The sequence below is a fragment of the Peromyscus californicus genome, unplaced genomic scaffold, assembly GCF_007827085.1.
Source record: "Peromyscus californicus insignis strain IS unplaced genomic scaffold, ASM782708v3 Scaffold_8__1_contigs__length_139910024, whole genome shotgun sequence".
In the NCBI taxonomy this organism is placed as follows: domain Eukaryota; kingdom Metazoa; phylum Chordata; class Mammalia; order Rodentia; family Cricetidae; genus Peromyscus; species Peromyscus californicus.
This window is the reverse complement of record NW_026294606.1, coordinates 112,436,496-112,458,422: the sequence shown is the minus strand read 5'-3', so window position 1 is coordinate 112,458,422 and position 21,927 is coordinate 112,436,496. Positions and strand designations below refer to the sequence as shown.

The 21,927-nt window shown below is 35.9% G+C and overlaps 1 protein-coding gene across 5 annotated transcripts in view; it reads right to left on the bottom strand.

Annotated features, from left to right (window-relative positions):
• Cdh8 (cadherin 8) overlaps positions 1–21,927 on the bottom strand; it is a 378,431-nt gene that overhangs the window by 117,483 nt on the left and 239,021 nt on the right. For all 5 annotated transcript variants that reach the window (XM_052728105.1, XM_052728106.1, XM_052728108.1 and 2 more), the window contains exon 8: positions 9,274–9,410. In XM_052728105.1, the coding sequence (XP_052584065.1) occupies positions 9,274–9,410 (137 nt within the window). The remainder of the gene's footprint in view (positions 1–9,273; positions 9,411–21,927) is intronic.

Sequence of the window (21,927 nt, the reverse complement as noted above, 5' to 3'; positions counted from 1 at the left end):
TCATAGAGGGAGTATACCCTCACTCTTGCCCTTCATATTGTGCAGCTGAATTTTTCTCCAGTTCTGAGTTCAGTCAGTTAGGGAAAAAAAATGAATTAAAATTGTAGATAGTAATAATACAGGTGTACTTTTCTGCCTGAAATTTACAACTAATAACTGAGTGATATATATGTAAAAAACTCTTTTCTACCAATCAATTAATAATGTCTGTCCAGAGTCAGACACCATAAGGGTACTCCTTAATAGTGTTAATTTCTTATTTTCTTTATTCACTCCTTTATCTAGTTAATATTTTTCAAGAATTTTGTTGGGTATCTAGATAAAACACTGATTTAAAAAACATAGCAATAATATAATGCTTCATGAGTATAGGGCATTTAACTATTTTTTTGTCTTAAAGATACACTTTAAAAACCTCAAGGTTATAAGAGTACATACTTAGACATGACTAGTCATTTTTGATGAGAGGGACATTTATAGTGCACAGGAAACATAGCAACCTGGTCTAGCTGACAAGATTCTGTAAGGAGCATACATATTGAAGCTAAGTCACTTCCCAAAAATACAAATGCAGATAAATGAAAATGAATGACTACATATTGGCTAAGTAGACTTAGAAGTCTGCTCTCCTAACCTCTGAAAGTCTCCTTTGATGACTGTATTTGTAACTGTACTTTCTCTCCTGGTCTATAGGACTTCTCCATCTTTATAGGAAAACCATTACCTGAGTTAAATGGATCCATTATTGCCCTATGTTTGTAATCAGTTGAGATACATAAGGTCATTCCCACATCCTAGGGACAACTGGCTGCCATGGATGGCCCACATTCACTTAAAAATCTGAGACATACTTTCTGCTTAGCTACTTTCTATGCTTTTGGGGGGTAAAAGTAAATTGGATACCAATAGTGGAGTGGTTTCTAAAGAGATCAGAAGGAAAGAAGCTTCTTTTCTAGCTTCTGACTACTGGGTTGCTATAAAATGTATTGCCACACCAAAGAGGACATGTTTCAAATCTACAATACAGGTCTCAATACACTTGTCATTCTGGAATAAACAATGAGCAAGACAGAGAATGAATAAAAAGATATGAAGAGGATGTGAAAATAAACCGTTGGAATGGTTACAGGTGATAAGGTAATCAAAGAGAAATTCCCAGGTCACTATTCAAAGAACTGAAGTGAGCACCATGAAAGGTGGTAGGAGAATCAACAAGACTGAAATAAAACTGGTATGGGCTGTGCACAATGCTGCATTCACTCTGAGCCTGCATTAGCCATTCCCTTTGTCTTAGAATGGCATTGACTCCAAGTCTTCCCCTTGGAGAACTATTTTGGATGCTACTTCCATTCCCAAGAACAAATAATATTCTTTTTATGTTCCCTATTTTAATTTTTCACTTCCTTTCTGTCTTAGCCACTTCTACTGTAAAGAGAAACCACAACCAAGCCAACTCTTTTAAAAGAAAGAATTGAATTGGGGGCTAGCTTACAGTTTCAGAGAGGTAGTTCATTAGTCCCATGATGGGAACATGGTGGCACAGGCAGGTATGGTGCTGGAGAAGTAGCTGAGAGTTAAATCCTGATCCTCAGGCAGAAGGCAGAGACAGACACTGGGCTTGGTGTAGGCTTTTCAAACCTCAAAACCCACCTCCAGCGACCCACTCCTCCTTCAACAGGGGCACATTTCCTAATCCTTCCCTACAATACACCAACCAAGAAACAAGCATTCAAGTATATGAGGCAATTGGGGCCACTTTTATTCAAAACACAAAACTTTGATTCTATCCTCCTTTGATGAGAACATTGATCTCTACCTTATAATTCCCAAATGCCTATCTGTGTTTTTAGATGTTGAAAGGCACTTGGCATGCAACTATGTTCTAAAGTGATCATATTTGGCATAGACGTACAATTGCAGTTGGGCCTCTTAGGCAGCAATAGCTCTTTTACCCAGGCTTCATTTGAATACCACTGTCCATTTTAGCTCTTATTGCCTCTACCTTTCTGTGAAAGGGGTACAGATGGATGTAGACTCTCTTTTTCTACACTAAACATGAAAATTAAACTGATCTTAGTGAAGTGCTAGTCCTAACTCTGATAGTTAAATATACACACTGAAGGACAGTGAGCTCTTTCTTGCTGTTAAATCTGGTCTTCAATTTGATCAGTCTGTCTTAGCATGTAAGTATATAAGTATGTGCCTGCTTCACTTTGGGAGCCATGTCTTAATAAGTAGCAAATCTACCTTGTCTGAACCTAACATATGAGGGAGGTGGTGAAGAAATATACCACACAAAAGAATCTGCACCTATCAGTAACAAGCAAGGCTTTGATCAATTACCAAGTTTTTGCTATTGTTTTCTTTTTCTTTTGTTGTGAGGAAGGGAAAGAAATGGAGAATAGATAACATAAAGTAAACAAATAATCTTAAATTCAGGAATTAATAAAACCCTAGGAATAGGATATGTTATCCTTTAATCCCAACACTCAGGAGACAGAGGCAGGAGGATCTCTGTGAGTTCGAGGCCAGCCTGGGCTACCAAGTGAGTTCCAGGAAAGGCACAAAGCTACACAGAGAAACCCTGTCTTGAAAAACCAAAAAAAAAAAAAAAAAAATATGAGGAACTTATCACTTTCCAAAGTGTATAGATCTATTCTTCACTAAGAGGCATAGTACTATAACTTAAAATTCAATTCTGACTACACCCAAGATTGAAAGAGTAATTACTATTTACATTTCCCAGATGAGAAAATTGAGAGTAAACGTGAACAAACATTGTGCCTAAAGTTAGAGGCCAAGTGTTAGTCAAGGCTTTAAATCTGCTCAACTCTAGAACCCCAGATTCTTCTACATGAGCAGTCAAAAAAAAAAAAAAAAAAAAACCAATACATACTATTTAGCAACTTAGGTTGGACAAAGCAATTATTCTAGCAACTGGGCCTTAAGCCAAGAAGAAGCATTCTTTAAGTGCTATAAAACTAGTGTTTTCCCTTGGAGATTTAGCCATCATTAGTGAAAAGCTTCATTTGCAATATTGTGTGCAGTTTACTGTAGTGGGCCTGAGTAATGCATTATCGCTAACTCAAAGAGATTAATTTAATGGGCAATTATATGCTTCTGGCTTTGAATACTTTCAGGTAACCAGCAGTAGTATGAATGCTTTCTGTAAATGATATTGCGAGCTCCCATGTACACAGTTCTAGAGTTTTGTCACTTACGATCCCATACCATCGAGTTCTGTGCAGAGGACAGTCTTTAAAATTGGAGTTCAGTGTCTCTGGAAGGTTCGTGAAGGCTATTCTAAGCAGTTCAGTTTCTTCAAAGTCCTCAAATGTCCCATATCTTTTAAAGTTGCACCAAAAACTCAACATTCTTCATATCCAAGTCCTGGTTCAACTCTCAGCCAGGTACGTAGTAAAACCCCACACAAATGGACAAAGGAACATTATAAAACTAATGAATATGAAACACCTGCCTTACTCTGCCCCCTTCTTCATTGCTTATAAATTCAAATGACCACCTGACTTCAGAGGTTAGGTGAAAAGTGGGTGCAGGAATCTCTCCTCTTGGGAACTGATTTAGTAAAGGTAGATTTGGGAGGGATGAAAGACTATCTTTTGTTTATTTGCTGTTTTTAACAATTACTTGTTTTTATTTTATGCATATGGATTTTTTAATAAATTGGGAACTTTATTGTCAGGGACCAAACATGGGCCATGGAAAAGTACTAGCTAGGCCAGAGAACAAGCCCCTGCCCTAAACCAGTTGCCCCCAAAGATAAAGAACAGGTCAGGTAGTTCAGGTAGCATAGCAACAGAACAACGGGCCCTGACCAGTGAGAGACCTTATCACCTAGCACAACATCCTGTAACCTCACAACTTGCACATCTCCCTTTACCTGCACGTAGGGCACGTCGTGCACCCCTTCCCTCCTTCCTGCCCCCTCCCCTTCCCATGCTATATAAGCCTTGCTGAGGAGAATAAAATTTGCAGCTTGATCAGAACACTGTCTTGCTGTCTTCCTTTCGTGTCTCCCCTTCCCTTTCATTCTCTCCCACAGGTGGGTTGCCCCCATTGACACCCCACTGGCAGGGGCAATTTATTGAAATATTGATATGTTTAAAATAGATATTATATATTTTTCTTTTAACTTACCACTTCTGCTCTTTTATTATTAATATTTAATTATTTTGGGGGGACATTGTTTCACTGTGTAGATTTGGCTATCCTGGAACTCGCTCCATAGACTCTGGCCTTGAATTCACAAAGATCTGCCTGTCTCTGCCTCTGCTTCCCAAGTGCTAGGAGGCAGTGTGCCACCACAATCTGGTAATTTTATTTTATTTAACTTTGTTTTTGAATTTGAAAATAAGTTCTTCTCTTGTAGTGTGTACCATGTGGTTTCCTGCTTCTGGGGAGATCAGGGAATGACATTGGATTTCCTGGAATGAGAATTCTAGACAGCTTTGAGTAGCTACATGGCAGATGGACCAATACCCAGTCCTCTGCAAGGGAAGCAAGTGCTCTTAACTGTGAGCTACCACTCCAGTTCGCTATTCATTTGTTATAAACAATTATCTAAGTTGATAAGATTGATGATATTCACTGCAAACCAAAGTCCCCTAAAACTATACTATATTGTGTTCTCTAATCTCTTCTCCAATCTCTAATTTGGAGCTAAAATTCTAGTTTGAAAAGTCTCAAACCTCTGTCTTTTTTGTTGTTTCATTTTGTCTTTTCATAAATTCTAGAGCAGAATAACCTGCTCTGACAATATTCATTTGTTCTTTCTTGCAAAGCATTAATTGCTGGGCAAGTCAGGCCCCTTTATATGAAAACACTTGCACTTTTGAAAGAAGGGGCTGTCTATGATATGGATTATTATTTTGAAATATAGGTATAATTGCATGCATTAAATGCCTTCAAGTGTCCTTTCCTTTTTTCTTTCTGAGAAAAAGTTTTGAAGAAAGTTGAGTATGCCCAGAGGCATTCCTGTCTGCTGTCTTCATGGTGCCAAGCTAGACAATCCCAGAAGAAATTCTGCCAGCCAGCCATTTTAACCATTTGAATATGTGAATATTGATCCTGACTTCAGCATGTTCTAAACATGTCTACTGTCTTTTCCTTCTTGAATTGACCATAACTGAGTATGCTCAGGGATATGTTTTCCTGTAATATGCTTAATTATGTAAATATATGTTATATATATATGTGTGTGTGTGTGTGTGTGTGTGTGTGTGTGTGTGTGTGTGTGTACTATATAATATATAATGGTGTGTATCCCAACTATCCTCATGCTTTCTTTTCTCTAGAGACAACCTAATCCCTTAGCTCACTTCAGGAAGTAGGTATTAGTGACAGGAATTCAAACTGAGCAGTATATGAGGAAGAAAAAAGGTCCAACTGAAGATTTTGCAGTTTCTTTTATACCCCAACCTTTGGTGTGTACAAAACACTGAACAAATCACTTAAACCAGGTTAGAGTGACACTGTCTGGGATAGCTCTACAGTAGTACCTATTTTCAAAGAGTGATTTAAGGATTAAATGCTTTGTAAGACTTATATAATTCCATACCATTATTAAATTGTTCAACGTATTTTAACTCCAATGGATACTTATTGTTCTGATAAACAGCAGCCAGGTGGTATAGTTTCTGGAGCTGGGCTGGTTGCTAGCAGAGATCTAGCACTTCTGCCTAATCTCTTGCTAACACATGGACATCTAACTGCAGGTCCATGAGTCTCATGAGATACGTCAATTGATCAGGATGGCAGGCTCAATCTATAATCACGATGATACTTTGGTAGTGCACACAGAGAGCCATCCCGGCCTCATTGAAGTTAATCTGACACAAGGGGATAAAGGATGGCATCTCCATTCACAAAAGAGGTAACAGATGGACTTCTGCAAAATCCACTTCTTAGCTTAAATTCATTTGTTTAAATCTTTTTGTCTGATGAGATGGCATCCAGACAGGAATTTTAAATTGTTCTCCTGGAAATGAATATTTCTCTGTCATTATTAGAACCTTCTTCTATTTGTTCTATTACCCTGGATGGCTTTCTTGTTTATGTTAGACAAATACAACAAACATCTTTTTAAATATTTTTCCTAAGAAAAATATTTCCATTCTATAGCTTTCAAGATAAATATTGGATTAGACACTTCATAATCAAACTGAGTGAAAACAACTCTCTAAAATATTTTCACAGTTATTCCACTTCTTGTAAGTTCTGATGATCCTATTATCTCTACTTTGCATCATGAATTTAAAAATGGATATCTTAATTGTACATTTAAAGTTTTGAGATTTATGCCTAACCCAGCATTTCAGAAAAAAATTAAAAATATATACTCATTTTTGTTGGTATTAAGAACATGAATGCAAAAAAATCAGACTGACAATAGATTTATAGTTTAGCATTTAACAATTTTACCTAAATTACTTTTCTGCTAAAATGAGCCAATTAAAGTCATTGGGGTTTAAATAAATGGTCTGGGGACATGAGTGAATAAGTAAACTGCTTGCTATATAATGGAGGAGACCTAACTTCAGCACCAGGAGACAGAGCAGAAGGGTCTTGAGCTCACTGGTATTTGCCAGCCAGTCTAGTCAAGGTGGATATGCCCACACTTATTACCCCCCGAAAGAGAGAGAGAGAGAGAGAGAGAGAGAGAGAGAGAGAGAGAGAGAGAGAGAGAGAGAGAGAGAGACTCATATTTCAACATTTGTCAGAGAAAAATCTGAGTGCTTACAAAAACTCTTATTTTCTTAATATTCTTTTAAAGTTTCGTTTTCCTATATTTGTAATAATAATCATTATAAACATAACTAGATATTTCGCTATTACAGGAAGTGCTATTTTTCATCTTTATTATGAAATAATTTTTACTATTATCTTAAATTCATTAAGAGGAGGTCTCTGTTGGCATGTTTTTGTCCCCACTATCATGGAACAGATTGAGTTTCAGCCATTCATGGTTTCCCTCACCTCTGTACCTCTCTCTATGGATATCTCAGCCCACCACAATGTTCTCTTTCACAGGGAGCTACTTCCAGGGCCAAAGGAGGAAAACGCTAAGGAAAGCAGGGCTTTGGGCTATTTTACTCCCTGCATTATCCACACTAAAAATATGGGTGTTAGGAATGAAAGATTCAATGGTTATTGAAGTAAAAAGTCGAAGTACATATTCCCTGACAGGGCTTTGGTACTCTTTTCTTCCTGGAGTTAATAGCTCCTTGCCCCAGAACATCTGCTTTCTTTTGTCTTTCTCATTTTGAGATTCCTTGAAAATGAATCTTTTGTTTCTAGATTGCCCTGAAATGTTTCTTAAACACCTGTTTGGTGAATTCATTTACTTTTGTTCCTTAGAACGGAATACATGATTGCTTATAATTGGGACAACCTTGATGAATATTAAAGCAGAGGCATCATTCTCATTAAAAATGGAGCAGAGGTTAAGGTTAACTTGAGTAGAATGTATTCTATTCATGAAAAAAAAAATATTTTTAAAAGTAACTACTGCTTATATCCTTTATAAAAGATTTTTTTTCTTTCAAGCTTTACATGGTATTAAGCTAATGCAACAAGATATACTTTTCCTTCTCTATTAAAGGCTGAGGTGATAATGGCGCTTCAGCACTATAAATTATAAGCATTTCATGTCTGTACACTTCTGAATGGGCTTAAGACTTCTAACAAACCCAGACGAGCAAAAAGATGTGCTTTGTTTTATTGTTCCCTTAATGTTACAGGGAAGAAACTACAGCCACACTAAGGCCTGAGGGGAGAAAATAATATCTGAAATCATAGAAGGAAGTTTCCAAGGCCTGTGTCCTCCCAGACCCAGACATTCTTTCAACTTAAATGTGCTTTCAACAGACACAGATGCTGTTTTTATGTATTTAGATTCTCTTGTGTGTGTTTCCTATTCGGACAGGGTCTCATTAGGTAGCCCCTGTTTAAATAGAATCCTGATCTCCCTCTGCTCATCTCCTCAGTGCTAGGATAACAAGTGTGCCCCATCACATCCAAATACAATTATTTTTCACAAGGCTCCAATCAGGACATCCTCTTCATAGCTCACAAATGCATCCTTCTTTATACCTGGGTATCTGTATCTGTCCATCCCTATGTCTCAGAGATACTTCCCTTGTTTTCACATTTGATAACAGAGAACAATGAGTGACTTTTAGAGTATATAGATAGCTCTAATTTTCCTCTGCACTCTCTCTGTGGTATACAGAAGTGCCATGATGCTTTATTAATGCTCGTCTTTTAACACTTTTTTTTTTTGCTATGGATTAAAACCAAAGGTATTAGTATTATCTTCATTTCCACATTCCCTTTACCACTGTCTTTCTAGAATTCAGTATCATCTCATTTGAATTTGTGCAGTTTTGAAGGCTTTATCGTGTCTTTATTGAAACATTTTAATGCTATGCAAAATGAAAAGAATGTTCTCTTTCATATTGTCTGTGTGTGTGTGTGTATGTGTGTGTGTGTGTGTGTGTGTGTGTGTGTGTGTGTGTGTGTGTGTGTGTTTACTCATGAACTCACTTGTGCACTTGCCAACAGAGACACCTGGGAAGAGCAGCGAGTGCCTTTGGGATGTCCTCCTCCGTCACTTCCCTGTCTTAGTTTGGAGGCGAGATTGCTCACTGAGCTTGAACTAGCTGTTTCATCTAGACTGGTTAGTTGGTCCACGAACTCTCAAGATCTGTCTGTCTTTACTCACAACTCCAAAGTTGCTGGCGTACACTGCAATACCTGGCTTTCTATGCAGTTGGTGGGGAATTGAATCCTCCCTTTCACATTTTTTTAAGAAAAAAAATTAGTGAAGTAAAGTTCAAGATTGCAAAAATTGTGTCATATTAGTTTTCACTATGTAGCTGTTGTACTAGGTTCATTAAGCATAAAAAATTCTACATTATCAAAGACAGATAGAAGCATTATTTTAGTAACACCACAAACTGATTCACTATAAAACAGCAGATTTTACAAAAAAATCATATTGAATTTTTATTAAAGATTTTTAATGGTTCTGTAACAAGAAAATTCACAAATATACTCAGGTATGAAAAAGTTTCATTTTTACATGTATTTACATTTGTTAATTTATTAGAGTGTAAATTATTTTATGTTGGGATGATACAATGAAATAAATCCCAAAACAGAATATCTAGACAGGACAGACCATTTATCATGTGATCAACCAGTACCAAATGAATACATTCACAGAAGGAAGAAACAAACTCAGACACTTACTGATCTCAGTAGCAATGATGGTGATGTTGTGCCAGACACTTAATTCTCTGTCAAGTGGAGTTGCCAGTGTTATCTTCCCATCATCTGCATTGATGTTGAACTGTCTTTCCAAGTCAGTGTGACGGTCGATGGAGAACCTGCAGAACAGAGAGACCTATAATCTCCTTGTAGATTTCTTTGATGCATACCTTCTACAGCAGACCTTTAGTAATCCTGGGAGATTCATCGTTGTAAAGCCAAATGAATTGGGAAACTCTGTGGCATCATAATTTGTAAAACAAAATGACTGAATGAGACACAGGAAACTTAATAATTATTGTCCAAGGAGCAATTAGACACATATGCAACATGGAGGTCATAAACCACCACCGGTTTCAATAGGCAGCATCTTCAAAAACTGATGCTGATGAAGAGTTAATTGGACAATCCATCACATTTATTAGACAACTTATGATAATTAGCCATTGCCAGTGATACAGTATAAAACAACAAACTCAGGCCAATGCAAAGAGTGCTTACAACATTTTATTCATTACTGTTCAAGGAAATACTGGGTTTTGATAAAATTGTATGTCATACAATTTTCTGTTAAGTGGAGTTGCCAGCATTATTTTCTCACTATATGCACTAACTATATCATGAATTCAATAGGTAGGCAGATAAGTGTCATTGGGTAAATTGTGATTCTTCCATCTTTTCAGCTTTTTATTCATTAGAAATTGTACATGCAATTTTTAGATTAGATTCAAAGACCAGCAAAAAGCTGGATATTATTATTAAAGCCAATTAACAATCACCATTAAAGAGTTTGGAATAGTACTACAAGCTACTTAATGTTATTGACATTTATTTGTTGATGAAATCCTCAATAAAATGAAACAATTAAAGCTATAACTTCTGATTTAGTAATGGCTCAGCTACAAATAAAACTTAGACAGTGACTATTAACCATAAAATATAGGAAAGAGTCCACCTCAACTCTACAAAATAATTGAAGAATTCACAAAGGATTCAAGAACTCTGCCTCATGGGTATTGATAGTTTCAACAAAATGTTGATCATGGGGAGGTATTTATTATAAAATATTTGAGTCCACAGTAACTAAAGACCAATGTCCTTTTCCTGTGAAATAATGGCTGAGTGAACCACAGAGGTTCCAAAGTTAGCTATAAAGTATCTCTGTAAAATTTTGACCCACATACTGTATATGCTCTGATTCTTTTTTTTATTATTCATTTTACATACCAATCACACATCCCCCCCTTCCCTCCTCCCAGCCCTTCAAGAAGGTAAGACCTCCCACGGGGAGTCAGTAGAGCCTGGTACATTCAGTAGAGGCAAGTCAAGCCCCTCACCCTGCCTCAAGGCTGTGCGAGTTGTCCCACCAGAGGTAATGGGCACCAAAAAGCCCACTCTTGCACCAGGAATGTATCTTGATACTACTGCCGGGGGGGGGGGGGGGCCTTAAGCAGATCAAGCTACACAACTGTCTTGTTTATGCAAAGGGCCTAGTCCAGTCCCATGGAAGCTCCACAGGTGGTGGTCCAAATTTCATGAGTTCCCACTAGCTTGGTTTGGTTTTCTTTGTAGATTACCTGCTGGATTAATTATCACTTCCTGAACTATAATTTTCTTAAATACAATTTCAGGCATCTTTGGGTTCTAGTAATTTTATTTTTGTGGTGCTGTTATTGGAAACATTGATGCAAAAAGTTTCTCAGAGGCCATAGTAAATGAGAACTAGCCAAATCACTGATGTCCAGTGAGCCACTTGTCCAGTGAACATTCCGTGGCTATCTGGTGGTTATGCTGTGAGTGACTGGAAACTCTAGCTTAAACTACTTAGAACAGTGTAATGTATTTTAAACAAAGTTCCTTTCTTATTCGCTTCTTCCAATTTGAGGGATAAAGACAAGAAACTTGTTCAGAATATATCTGCATTGCGTTTTGCTTCATGTGTATGTGTGTGGTTTGCATGTATGCAAGTGTATGAGTATGTGCGTATATGGATACATTTACATGTATGTATAAGCATATCTGGAAGTCCAAGACTGATTTCAGAATCTTCATTAACACTCCCTCCACTTTATTCTTTGTGATAGAATCTCTCAATCTTACACATAGTTTACTAAATCAGGTAGTCTCCCTGGCCAACTTGCTCTGGGGATCCCCTGTTTTCATCTTCAGAAATTACAGGTGGGGATTTAAGCTCTGATCCTCATGGTGGCACAGCAAGGTCTGTAACCACTGAGCCTTCTCCACAGACCATTATACTTGTGATTTAGTGTGGATTATTGTTTCTGGGCTAATTTATGAACTCACTTGACCTTTATTTCTTTGTTGGAAAATTATGAAGTGCCTATATATATAGGAAATTGATTTGCAAACTAGGAATAAATCATACATAAGTCTTTGGTTCTTCATAGGTACTAAGGACAGGTCCATTTATTAATAATTGTTAAAGTTGCTCAAAAAATTAATCTTAATCTAGTTGAAGGGTAATGGAGATTGACACAACTCTAACTGTATGTAAAAGGCATAAATCTGTAAAAGCTCTCGATGTTTTCTAACTTCCACAACTCTAGTAAAGAACTAACTATTTATTTCAGCATTTAAAATTCCAGTTTATTATAGACTTCAGGGGGTGGGCCATTAGAATAATACAATAATTACAATCTTTTATTAATATCACAATTAAAACCATAATAACATTATATGATTCCACAATGGTGGGAACTTGATGGGAAAAGTGATTCAGTTGAAGGCTATTTTCCACTTTAACTGTGTCAAGAAAGACTTTGGTGCTTCTAAAAAAAAGTTTGTTTCAAATATTTCATTGCCAGATTGAGTTTAGGATAAATTTTCTGAAGAGTGGCTAACCTATAAGAAAATTTGGACAACATTATGCTCAGGAAGAAAATTTCAACCCTGGATATTTGCCAGTAAGTGTAGATAGCTTTTCTTTCTGTACTTTATCAGGGTCTAGGAACACAAAGTGCATAGGAATTGGGATATTTGTCATCCTTTATATAAACTGGTATAGCATCTGTACATAAAATTTAATTTTTGTTACAACTCCACAGATATTTTAAATGATTTTTAGACTACCTATAATATCTAATGCAGTATAAATGCAATGTAAATTGTCATTGTTTTTGAAATAAGAAAAAAGAGTTGCATATGTTTAGTACAGATATAACCATCCTAGCTTTAACCATGATATATAGAGGAAACATGGAAATTCTGGAGACTGAGGATATATGCAATGTTATAAAACTATTGTAGGGTAATCCTACATATTATTTTATTCATATAAATTAAGAATTACATTTAGTGGATAAACTTTGCTTTCCATAACTTTATGAAATAGTTTACATTTCTGGATGGAATCAAAGTTATTTTGAGTCTACAATATAAGGCTCCCAGGTTAAAAAAAAAGCTATTATACAATGAATAAAATAGAATTTCTTAAAATAATGTGATATTTATATACTCTATCTAGTAAATAGAAAGTTAGAATAAATATGTATGTGTGATTCCTTCTGAAGTTCATTCATAGATCAAAGAGAAAGTATTTAGCATTGGATAGTAATAATAGCTAATATTACTGTGAGAACTAGATGAGATGTTTATACAGGGCACACTGTGCTGACCAATATGAAGTAAGTATGGCCTCAAGGGCTCTCATATCACTTATGGGTTAACATCATCCGGGGTGCTACATGTACACATAGTATTAGAAATACAAAGAGGATGCAGAATGTTATGTTGGGATGTTTTGTGCCCCCAAACTTGTATTTAGGAATCCAAATCCCCAATAAATTGGAGGGTGGATGGCTGAGAAGAATGATCTTCTCTTACAAATGAAATCCAAGAGAGTCTGAACGCCTTTCCTTACCACGTGTAAAGACAGTGAGATAGTAATCTACAGTCAAGCAAAAGAGGGAGCTCATCAGATACTGTTTTGCTGGCATTCTGGTCTCAGAACTTCCCAACCTCTGGAAGACTGAAAAATAAATTACTTAAGCTTCCCAGTCTGGTACTTTGTTAAAGTCTCCAGAATAGACAAGACTCAGTCTAAGAGGTAATACTTTTTCTCAATTGGAATCCACCAATTTGAATATATTAGTAATTTCTAAGTATTAAATTTTGAGATCTAAGTAAAGACGGTTCACTAAATAAGATAATTAGGATTTAGGCTTCTAAATGCCAGGAATAAAGTCTTCTATTTTTCATCATTTTTATATAGCTCTGGATAAATTTTAATCCACCTCATTTTCTCACAAACTCTGCTCTCATGTTTGAGAGCATAGTTAGTTTGTGTGTTTCTTCTTAGGCTATCAGGAAAGTTCCAGGCCATGTAACATTACATTTTCATAGCCCTTGGCATAATGTACAAGGGTCACTGGTTTGGGTTCATAATTTCCTATCAAGGATTCATCACTAGCAAATTACAGAAAAGAAAAAAAAAACACTCAAGGAAATGTAAGTTGGCCTAAACACAATAAATCAGGAGTAATGACTTGAAGTTTAGAATCTGATGTGACATATAATTCCTGAAAACATGACCATTGGAGGCAAATGCTTCAGAAACATACCCTAGTCACTAAGCTACTCCAGATTGCTCCAATGCTGCACTGAATACCATTACAGAAGGGAGAACACATGCTGGCCTCTGTGACTCTTCAGCTGAAACTCAATATGGGCCCGGGGGATGGGCAGAGAGGAAAGGGGATCATCACACCAAACTCTTAGTTTTAGTTACCAGTCTATAAATTGTAAAACATATCTACTTTACAGTATATTGCTTTGTAGTGAGTTGAAAATAACTGATAATAGGTATAAAAGTAAATCTATACATGTTGAGATCTTTGAGGGACCAGACTGCTTGTGGGAAAGAGAGTCCAGAAATAGAAAGAGGTGAGTAAAGATCCTAATTCAAATACTTTAGTAGCTTTTAGAAGAGTTAACTGTCTTAAAAGACTCTAACACTATTTCCAAACTCTTTGTGGTATTTGTCTACATTGCTATTCACCTCTGGGTCTGTGGGTATCTCAACAGAACATAGACTCCAGCAGAAGAGAAGAGAAACTGCACTGGCTTTCTAGGGCATGGTTCTTCCACGTCATCTTTACCACTTGGCCTCAATCTTTGTTGAGTTTTCTTTCTGAAGAATGACTCTCCTATTATTCTTCAAACATTTATCTGACCTCTGCTCTTTACCTTCTACAAAAGAAGGTTTTATTCATCCACTGTAACATCAAAACAGTTAGATATTTTTCTGCTGTTATTTAATAATTCTATGTGGAGATAATAATTTATTGAGTAAGGTTATTATTACATGTAAATAATATAATCATGTTATTAAAGAGATGATAAAAGAGTAAAAATGGAGGGGAAAAGAGAAAGAAAAAGTTAGTGTCCTAGTATTAATATTCAAAAAGGAAATATATGCTAGCTCAAACATTGATTTTTATGTACATGATTAAAATATCCTGACTCCTTGATATTTTATGTATTATATTTGTGGATCCTTCACACAATTACTTATGATGTTTTAGATGATAGTTATGGTTTTGAGCAGAATAATATGCACATTGTAGAATCACCTTCCTGCCACAATAAGAAAAATTCTCATTAATGCAGGAGAAGTGGAATGTGAGAAAATGAGCTTCTTGGGTCATGGTCATATCAGTTTTAATGATGAGAGTTTTGGAAATAATTCCTTTCAAGTGTAAAAGATAGGTTTTAGAAGCCATATTATCTGTGATAACCAGTATTCACAAAAATCCTTTTGAAACTTTCCTATTTGTAATCTATAAAATACACTGCTTGGTTTCATCACCATTCTACACAATAGTTATGCTTCCTGAAAATAAATGTTAAGGACTGAACCAGTTTTCTTTGTGGAACTAAGGCTACATACTCAAGAAAATTCTCAAATTAGTTGCTTAGCACATGTCTCAAAGTTGTAATTTAGCACAAAACTCAAAGGAGTTTTCAGATATCAGTAGTCAGTTTAAGAAAATAACTGGTTGGTTTTCTGAAAACAACTGAATGAATGCTAATGTGGGGAGAAAGAGTACACTGCTACATTACTATTGTTGCTGATCATTAAAAACAACTTTTACCTGATCAATGTGCTACCTCAACAGACACAATTCTACTTCATACTCTCAAGAAAGTATTTGGCTAAAAACTCCTACTTCTTATATTCATGAGTTTAGATGCAAAAGGCTCTCATCAGATTTGTTGCTTATAATGCACAAATAGACTATGCTTCTTAACTTTTTTTTTCTTGACCAAGCCTCCATGCTATATACCGATAGGAAGCTTCCACCCCCACTGAATTCCTTTTCCTTCTCTGCAGTTAAGAATATCAGAATGTAACCATTTGGTGATTATGATCACTTTCAGGATTTATCGGGTCTCTTGCTAGTCCCTGTGACTTGAGGGTCACTTAGTCAAACTGCAGGTTGAATAAGGGATATACTCCAGAGCTTTACTAATTATTATAATGATCCAGTTAACAGACAGCCTGGTGTAAACTGCATTCTTCTAATGGTGATATTGGTGAAACAGTAGATGATTTTGTAGAGGCTTTACTCCTTAGTTTCTAACCTCTCTGCTAAGTACAGTTATGTCTGCTCTAAAGTCACCTCATCAAAGAAACACCTACCTACGTGCAAATGTTAACATGCCCTCTACATCAGGTGATACGTTGTAGTTTCTCAGACTGTAATCCAAAGTATCATGGAAAGATTTTTTATTGTGGAAGAAACTTGGGCAGCTATCTTTGTATTAAACATCAACAAAGGCATTTGAAAGATTCTGGTATCTGAGCTCCATATGAAGAAAAACACAATGCTGTGACATCCCTCCCTTCATTGTCAGAGGAAGGAGACAGAAAACTCAAGCTGTGTGTTTTTAAGCTTTTATTTTACTTAGGGTCAAATATAGATAATTTGGTTTCCAAATATAGTTCAGTTTCCTTGTCCTTTTTCTCTTTCTCTTTGTGTAAGGGGTGTATGTAAGTCATGTGTGTGTGTGTGTGTGTGTGTGTGTGTGTGTGTGTGTGTGTGCACATGCATGTGTGTGTATGTGTATTATTACAACTCATTCCCCATATACATTGTTAAAATAACTTTACAAATTATATCATGTACAAGTTTATGCAGTATTGGAAGACAAAAAGTCATGCTCTAAAGCAGTGGTTCTCAACTTGTGGGTCATGACTGGTTTGGAGTTTCATATCAGATATTTACATTACAATTTGTAACAGTAGTAAAACTGCATTTATGAAGTAACAACAAAATAATTTTATGGGTGGGATTCACCACAACATAAAGAACTGTTTTAAAGGGTCATAGCATTAGAAAAGTTAAGAACCACTGCTTTAGAGCAAGCTCACAGTGCCCTAAAATTTTCTACTATACCCTGCTTCCCAAATGACACATCTCCCAAGAACACTATGGTTTGATGATCTATCTCTTGAGGGACACTGATCAAAGTGATTAAAACAAAATTAAAGATGCAGATTAGGTATGAAAGGTACTAGCTCTGTTAATAACCTAGCAGTTCCCTACTATACATAAGACATGGCATTATATAGTTATGATTTTTCTCTTGTGTAACTTAGCTTATATGTGTGAAGCCAATATAAGTATATAGTTTTCTTGGAGCTAACAGTGAGATGAGAAAAGACCCAAGAAGAATAAAATTCTACAAAAATCTATTCCTATCTAAAGATAGCTAAGTGGAAAAATTCAGCGTAGACAAATGTTCTGTGTGTCTGAAGACTTTGTAGGATTTGTACACTGTCTGAAGGTATATTGCTGTGATTGGTGTAATGAAAAGTTTAATGGCCAATAACTAAATAGGAGGTACAGTGCTGCAGGATGTCTTTCTGTATGCTATGAATATGTGTTGTTACCATTGGCTGATAAATAAAGGTGTTTTTGGCCTATGGCAAGGCAGCTTAGAGGTAGGCAGGAAATCCAAGGAGAGAGGCAGGAAAAGAAAGGCAGAGTGATGAAGATTCCAGCATGCCGTCCAAGGAACAACGTGTAAGGTGACACAGGTAACGCCATGGAACACATGGTGATACTTAGATTAAGAGAAATGGGTCAAGTTATAAGAGTTAGCTAGCAAGAAGCCTGACATGGGCCATGCAATTGGTAATTAATATTAAGCCTCTGAATGGTTATTTTATAAGTATCAGTGGAACCTTGGGACTGGACAAGATCGGAGAAACATTCTGGCTACATTTGGCTGCCCAAAGTGTTGGCTTGACTTTCCACCTAAAACATGAGAGAATTTTAAAAGAAATTCTAAAGTTGAGCTAAGAACAGCTTTCTACTGCATGTTTCATGTGCACCGAAATATAGAGACTCCAAAATACAGAGACACTGTGGCACAGTGTCTTGACTACAGTATGGTGGGTTCACATGCTTGAGTACAGCATGCCAGTTTCCTGCTGTGGTATGCAGAGGTGTCTCCAAGCCATTCAGCACACTGTGTGGTAGATTTGGCTTTTACTCATACAGACAAAAAGGGTTTATGGGCCAACTGCATGCCCCCTGATGGCAGCATGGACCCCAGAGTTAGCAGTGTAAGCATGACTCTCCTGGGTACCCCTGCCATGTTGAAAAGCTGAGATGGGCAGAGTCAGCAGCCAAGGCTGCTGCAGGTCCTAGCCACACAGCTTAACAGTTTAAAATCTCTCCTAGTCAGAGATGAATTATAAATTCACAATGAGACAGATTAGGATGGAATAAGACTCTAAACTGTTTATAGTGTGTATAGAAATGTACATAGACTTGAAAGACAGAGGAAAAGGAGGATAGACAGTTATATGAAGAATATTAAGAAATGGATAGTTTTAAAAAATAAATTCTTTAAAGAATAAGAATAATATAAAAAATAAGCCACATAAACATTAAAATTACACAGAGAATCTAGGTTATATTGTCTTTGGGTTTTTTAACTGCAGAAAGACATTTGATTGTAAAGGCTGCTGAATTAAACATATATATATATATATATATATATATATATATGTGTGTGTGTGTGTGTGTGTGTGTGTGTGTGTGTATGTATATATACACACACATATATGTGTGTATATATACATGTGTGTGTATATACACACACACACACACATATGGTATCTTAACTTCAAAATTTGTGTCTAAAGATACACTGCTTTGGAAAAGAGGTTCTGCTTTTGTTTCCACAGAAGATGGGAACCTATAAATTGCTTCTAGGCTGGTATGGTTTGATCACCCAAGATTCTGTGAGAGGCCTCAGATGATCCAACATCCAGGACAACTTCAAGGCAACTGGCTCAGAGAACACCACGTCACAGCTTACTCCAGTCAGGACTTGACCATAATTCTTAATTTCCTCAGGATCCTCATAAGATTATAGTGCCCCCAACCAGCAGGAAGTAGTATGCAAAGCTATGCTCAAATTCCCAAAATATTGTTTATGAATGTTTATTTTTATTTAAAGCAGGTTGATTATAAATGCAATCTCTTTCTAAAGAAGAAAAGGGATGATATAGATACGATAGGATGAAAGGGTAGATTATTGAATTTACTTTTAAAGAGCAACAACTCTTTTGAAATGTGTTACAATGCTATGAATTTTAGTTTATTGATATAAATTTAAAGTTAATTTTGTTATACTGTATATATATGTATATATATATATATATGTCTACTCTTGTATAAGGTACATTTGTGTAGCTCATTTGAAATTGTAATCAAACTTCTAGACATGTTATTTAAGTTTTCTAGGTATACATAGATATATTTCAATTAAGTAGGTAATCTTCAAACACTTCAAAGATCTACAAAATATGGCATTTAAAATGTTTTAAAAACTAAGACTTTCTGGACAATGAGACATGTCTGCTCTTGGCAGCACTGATTTACTTCAGAGAGGAGGATGGGCATAGAAGACACTCCATATGGAGTTTATCTTCTTCTTGGCAAAAATGCCATTTGGGCAAAAGGATGCTCTTACCTGGACTGCTGAAAATATGTTGTATAAATTGAACATGCAGGACCCATAGGAAAATGACCACTGAATTTCCCAAAATGGTGCAAATTGGTTCTTCAGGTTCCTGCTTCACAGAGTAGACTGACAAATATTCTACAGGACACAGCGAGAAGCAACTAAAAATCTCAAGGCCTATTGGCTGAAGATGGATGCCCCAACATTGCAGAGAAACCTCGGGTGATGGTCCAGGAAGCTAGCTGTTTCTGTCATAACTCATATTTTTTGGAAGTCACTTGTTTGTACTTTCTGTTTAACTAGGATACAGGGAGAAGCAACTAAAAAACTCTAGGCCTGTTTGCTGAAGATGGATGCCCCAACATTACAGAGGAACTTTGGATGACTGTCCAGGCAGGCAGCTTTCTCTGTCATTTCCAGAATTTTGAAAGTTACTTACAATGCATTTCCTTTTTACTTAGGTAACATTATATCCTTCTGGGCTCTTTGATGTAGTTGAAGACTAGATAGTTATAATTATAGTTTTCCTTAGTCATGATGAAAGATAAATTAGAACTGAAACTTTAAATTCACAAATATAGGATAGATAGAATATTTTGTTTAATTTTGTCAAATACAAATAGACTAGATATTATAACTGTAATTTTTGCTTGATAGCTGTTCTATTTTATGTAATTTTACTATGTTAAAGTTAATTCCTTCCTTTTTGATTAGACAAAAAAAGAGAAGTGCTGTGGAATCTCTTTCTGTATGCTGTGAATATATGTTGTTTTGATTGGTTGATAAATAAAGCCATTTGGCATATGACAAGTCAGGTTATAGCTAGGTGGAAAATTGAAGAGAGAGGCAGGAAGAAGAAAGGCAGAGGGGAAAGAGATGCCAGCACAGCTGGGAGAAGCTAGATGTAAAAATACTAGTAAGCCACGGCCATGTGGCAACTCATAGATTTAATAGAAATGAGTCAAATTATAAGAGCTAGCTAGCAAGAATCCTGTCATAGGCTGTGCAATTGGTAATTAATATTAATCCTCTAAATGGTTATTTTGTGAGCGGCTGTGGGACCTTGGGGCTGGGCAAGACTGGAGAAACCTTCTGGCTAGAGTATAGGCGAGATTTCTAGGTAGAGAAAGAAAGAGGAGGAGGAATCCAGGCTTGCAGAGGTAAGGAGAGGAAACAGGAGGTGCAAGATGGATAGAGTTTATGCTACATTATTGAACATAGATTAATGTAAATGGGTTTATTTTAGTTATTAAAGCTAGTTGGAAACAAGTCTAAGCTATAGGCTGATCTCTCATAATTAATAGGAAGTCTCTGAGTCATTATTTGGGAGGAGGCTGGTGGGACAGATTTTGATGCAAGTTTAATAGTCAATTAAAATATGTGCCAAGAAAAAATCAGGGAGAATGTTACAGATGAAATCTAAGATAGTTTAATTTTAGAAAATGCAAAGTCTTTGAAAGACTATTTAAAATCTTCATTATTTACCTTAAAGACAGGAATTAAAACTAATTTCAGTGAGTGTCGATAGGACTATCCCAACACAAAGATATCAAGACAACCTATTATTAAAAGGTGGCTTTCTTCTTAAATGATTACCTTTTAGGACTATTGATCATACCAATTTTAACTTCTCTCTCTACAAATATCATTTAAATTAGGCAAATGCTATACAGACAAAATGACAGAAACTGTATCTAACCATTCAGCAGTCAATATAGACTACATCCAATATTAATACTTAGTATAACATTGAACTAATTATTGTATTTATTATTTTGATAAGCCTAGTATATTAATATCCCTTTTAATCATTCTTATTAAATAGGAGAATCATCCATATAAAATTAAACTGCATTCAATATCCTAATGTTTATACTTGTAAATGAAGATAGTATATATTTTCACATCAATAAAGCCATGGAAATTATATGAATAATATCCTATCCATGGTATTATAATAATTGACACACTACAAATGCTAAGTAGCTATCAGGAAGACTGATTTTGATAAGCATCTCTATTTTTTATTTTGGTTAATTTTCTGCACAATGCAAAACATTATGCACAAAAAAGCATGCACACCCCACAATAATAAAAGGATAGTGAATAACTGTATTAAAGCTGTTTTTGTGAAAATTTTGTAAATTTACTTATGTTTTGGAATTTTAGCTGGACTCAGACTCATTTAACAGCAACGTAAGTTATTGTAGTAAGGGCCGGGAATTTACTTGTTAGTAAGATATTTATGCTACCTGTTGCAAATTAGAAATACAAGGATATCAAAATCTCATGTTTAATTGATTAATATACAAAATAAATAACTTAAGAACAGCACTTCAGTATTCTGCCATATGTGATTTTTTTTTAGGGCACAAAATATTTAATACCATAAACTCCCATCTCTTAATTGAACGGCTGTTCTACACCATTAGATACTTTCTTATGCAAAGTCCAATATCATACATTTAATTCCAGTAGATCTTAGCCTGAATGCTTCCTCTTTGGCTAAAGCATGGGCCAGACCTGTGACTACACCCTTCTAACCTTCATCAAATCCACACCTGCCCTGTCTAATATCAGATCCTTCCCTTGGGATGGCAACCAAGCCTTTTGCTGTCCTTTCTATCACTGAAT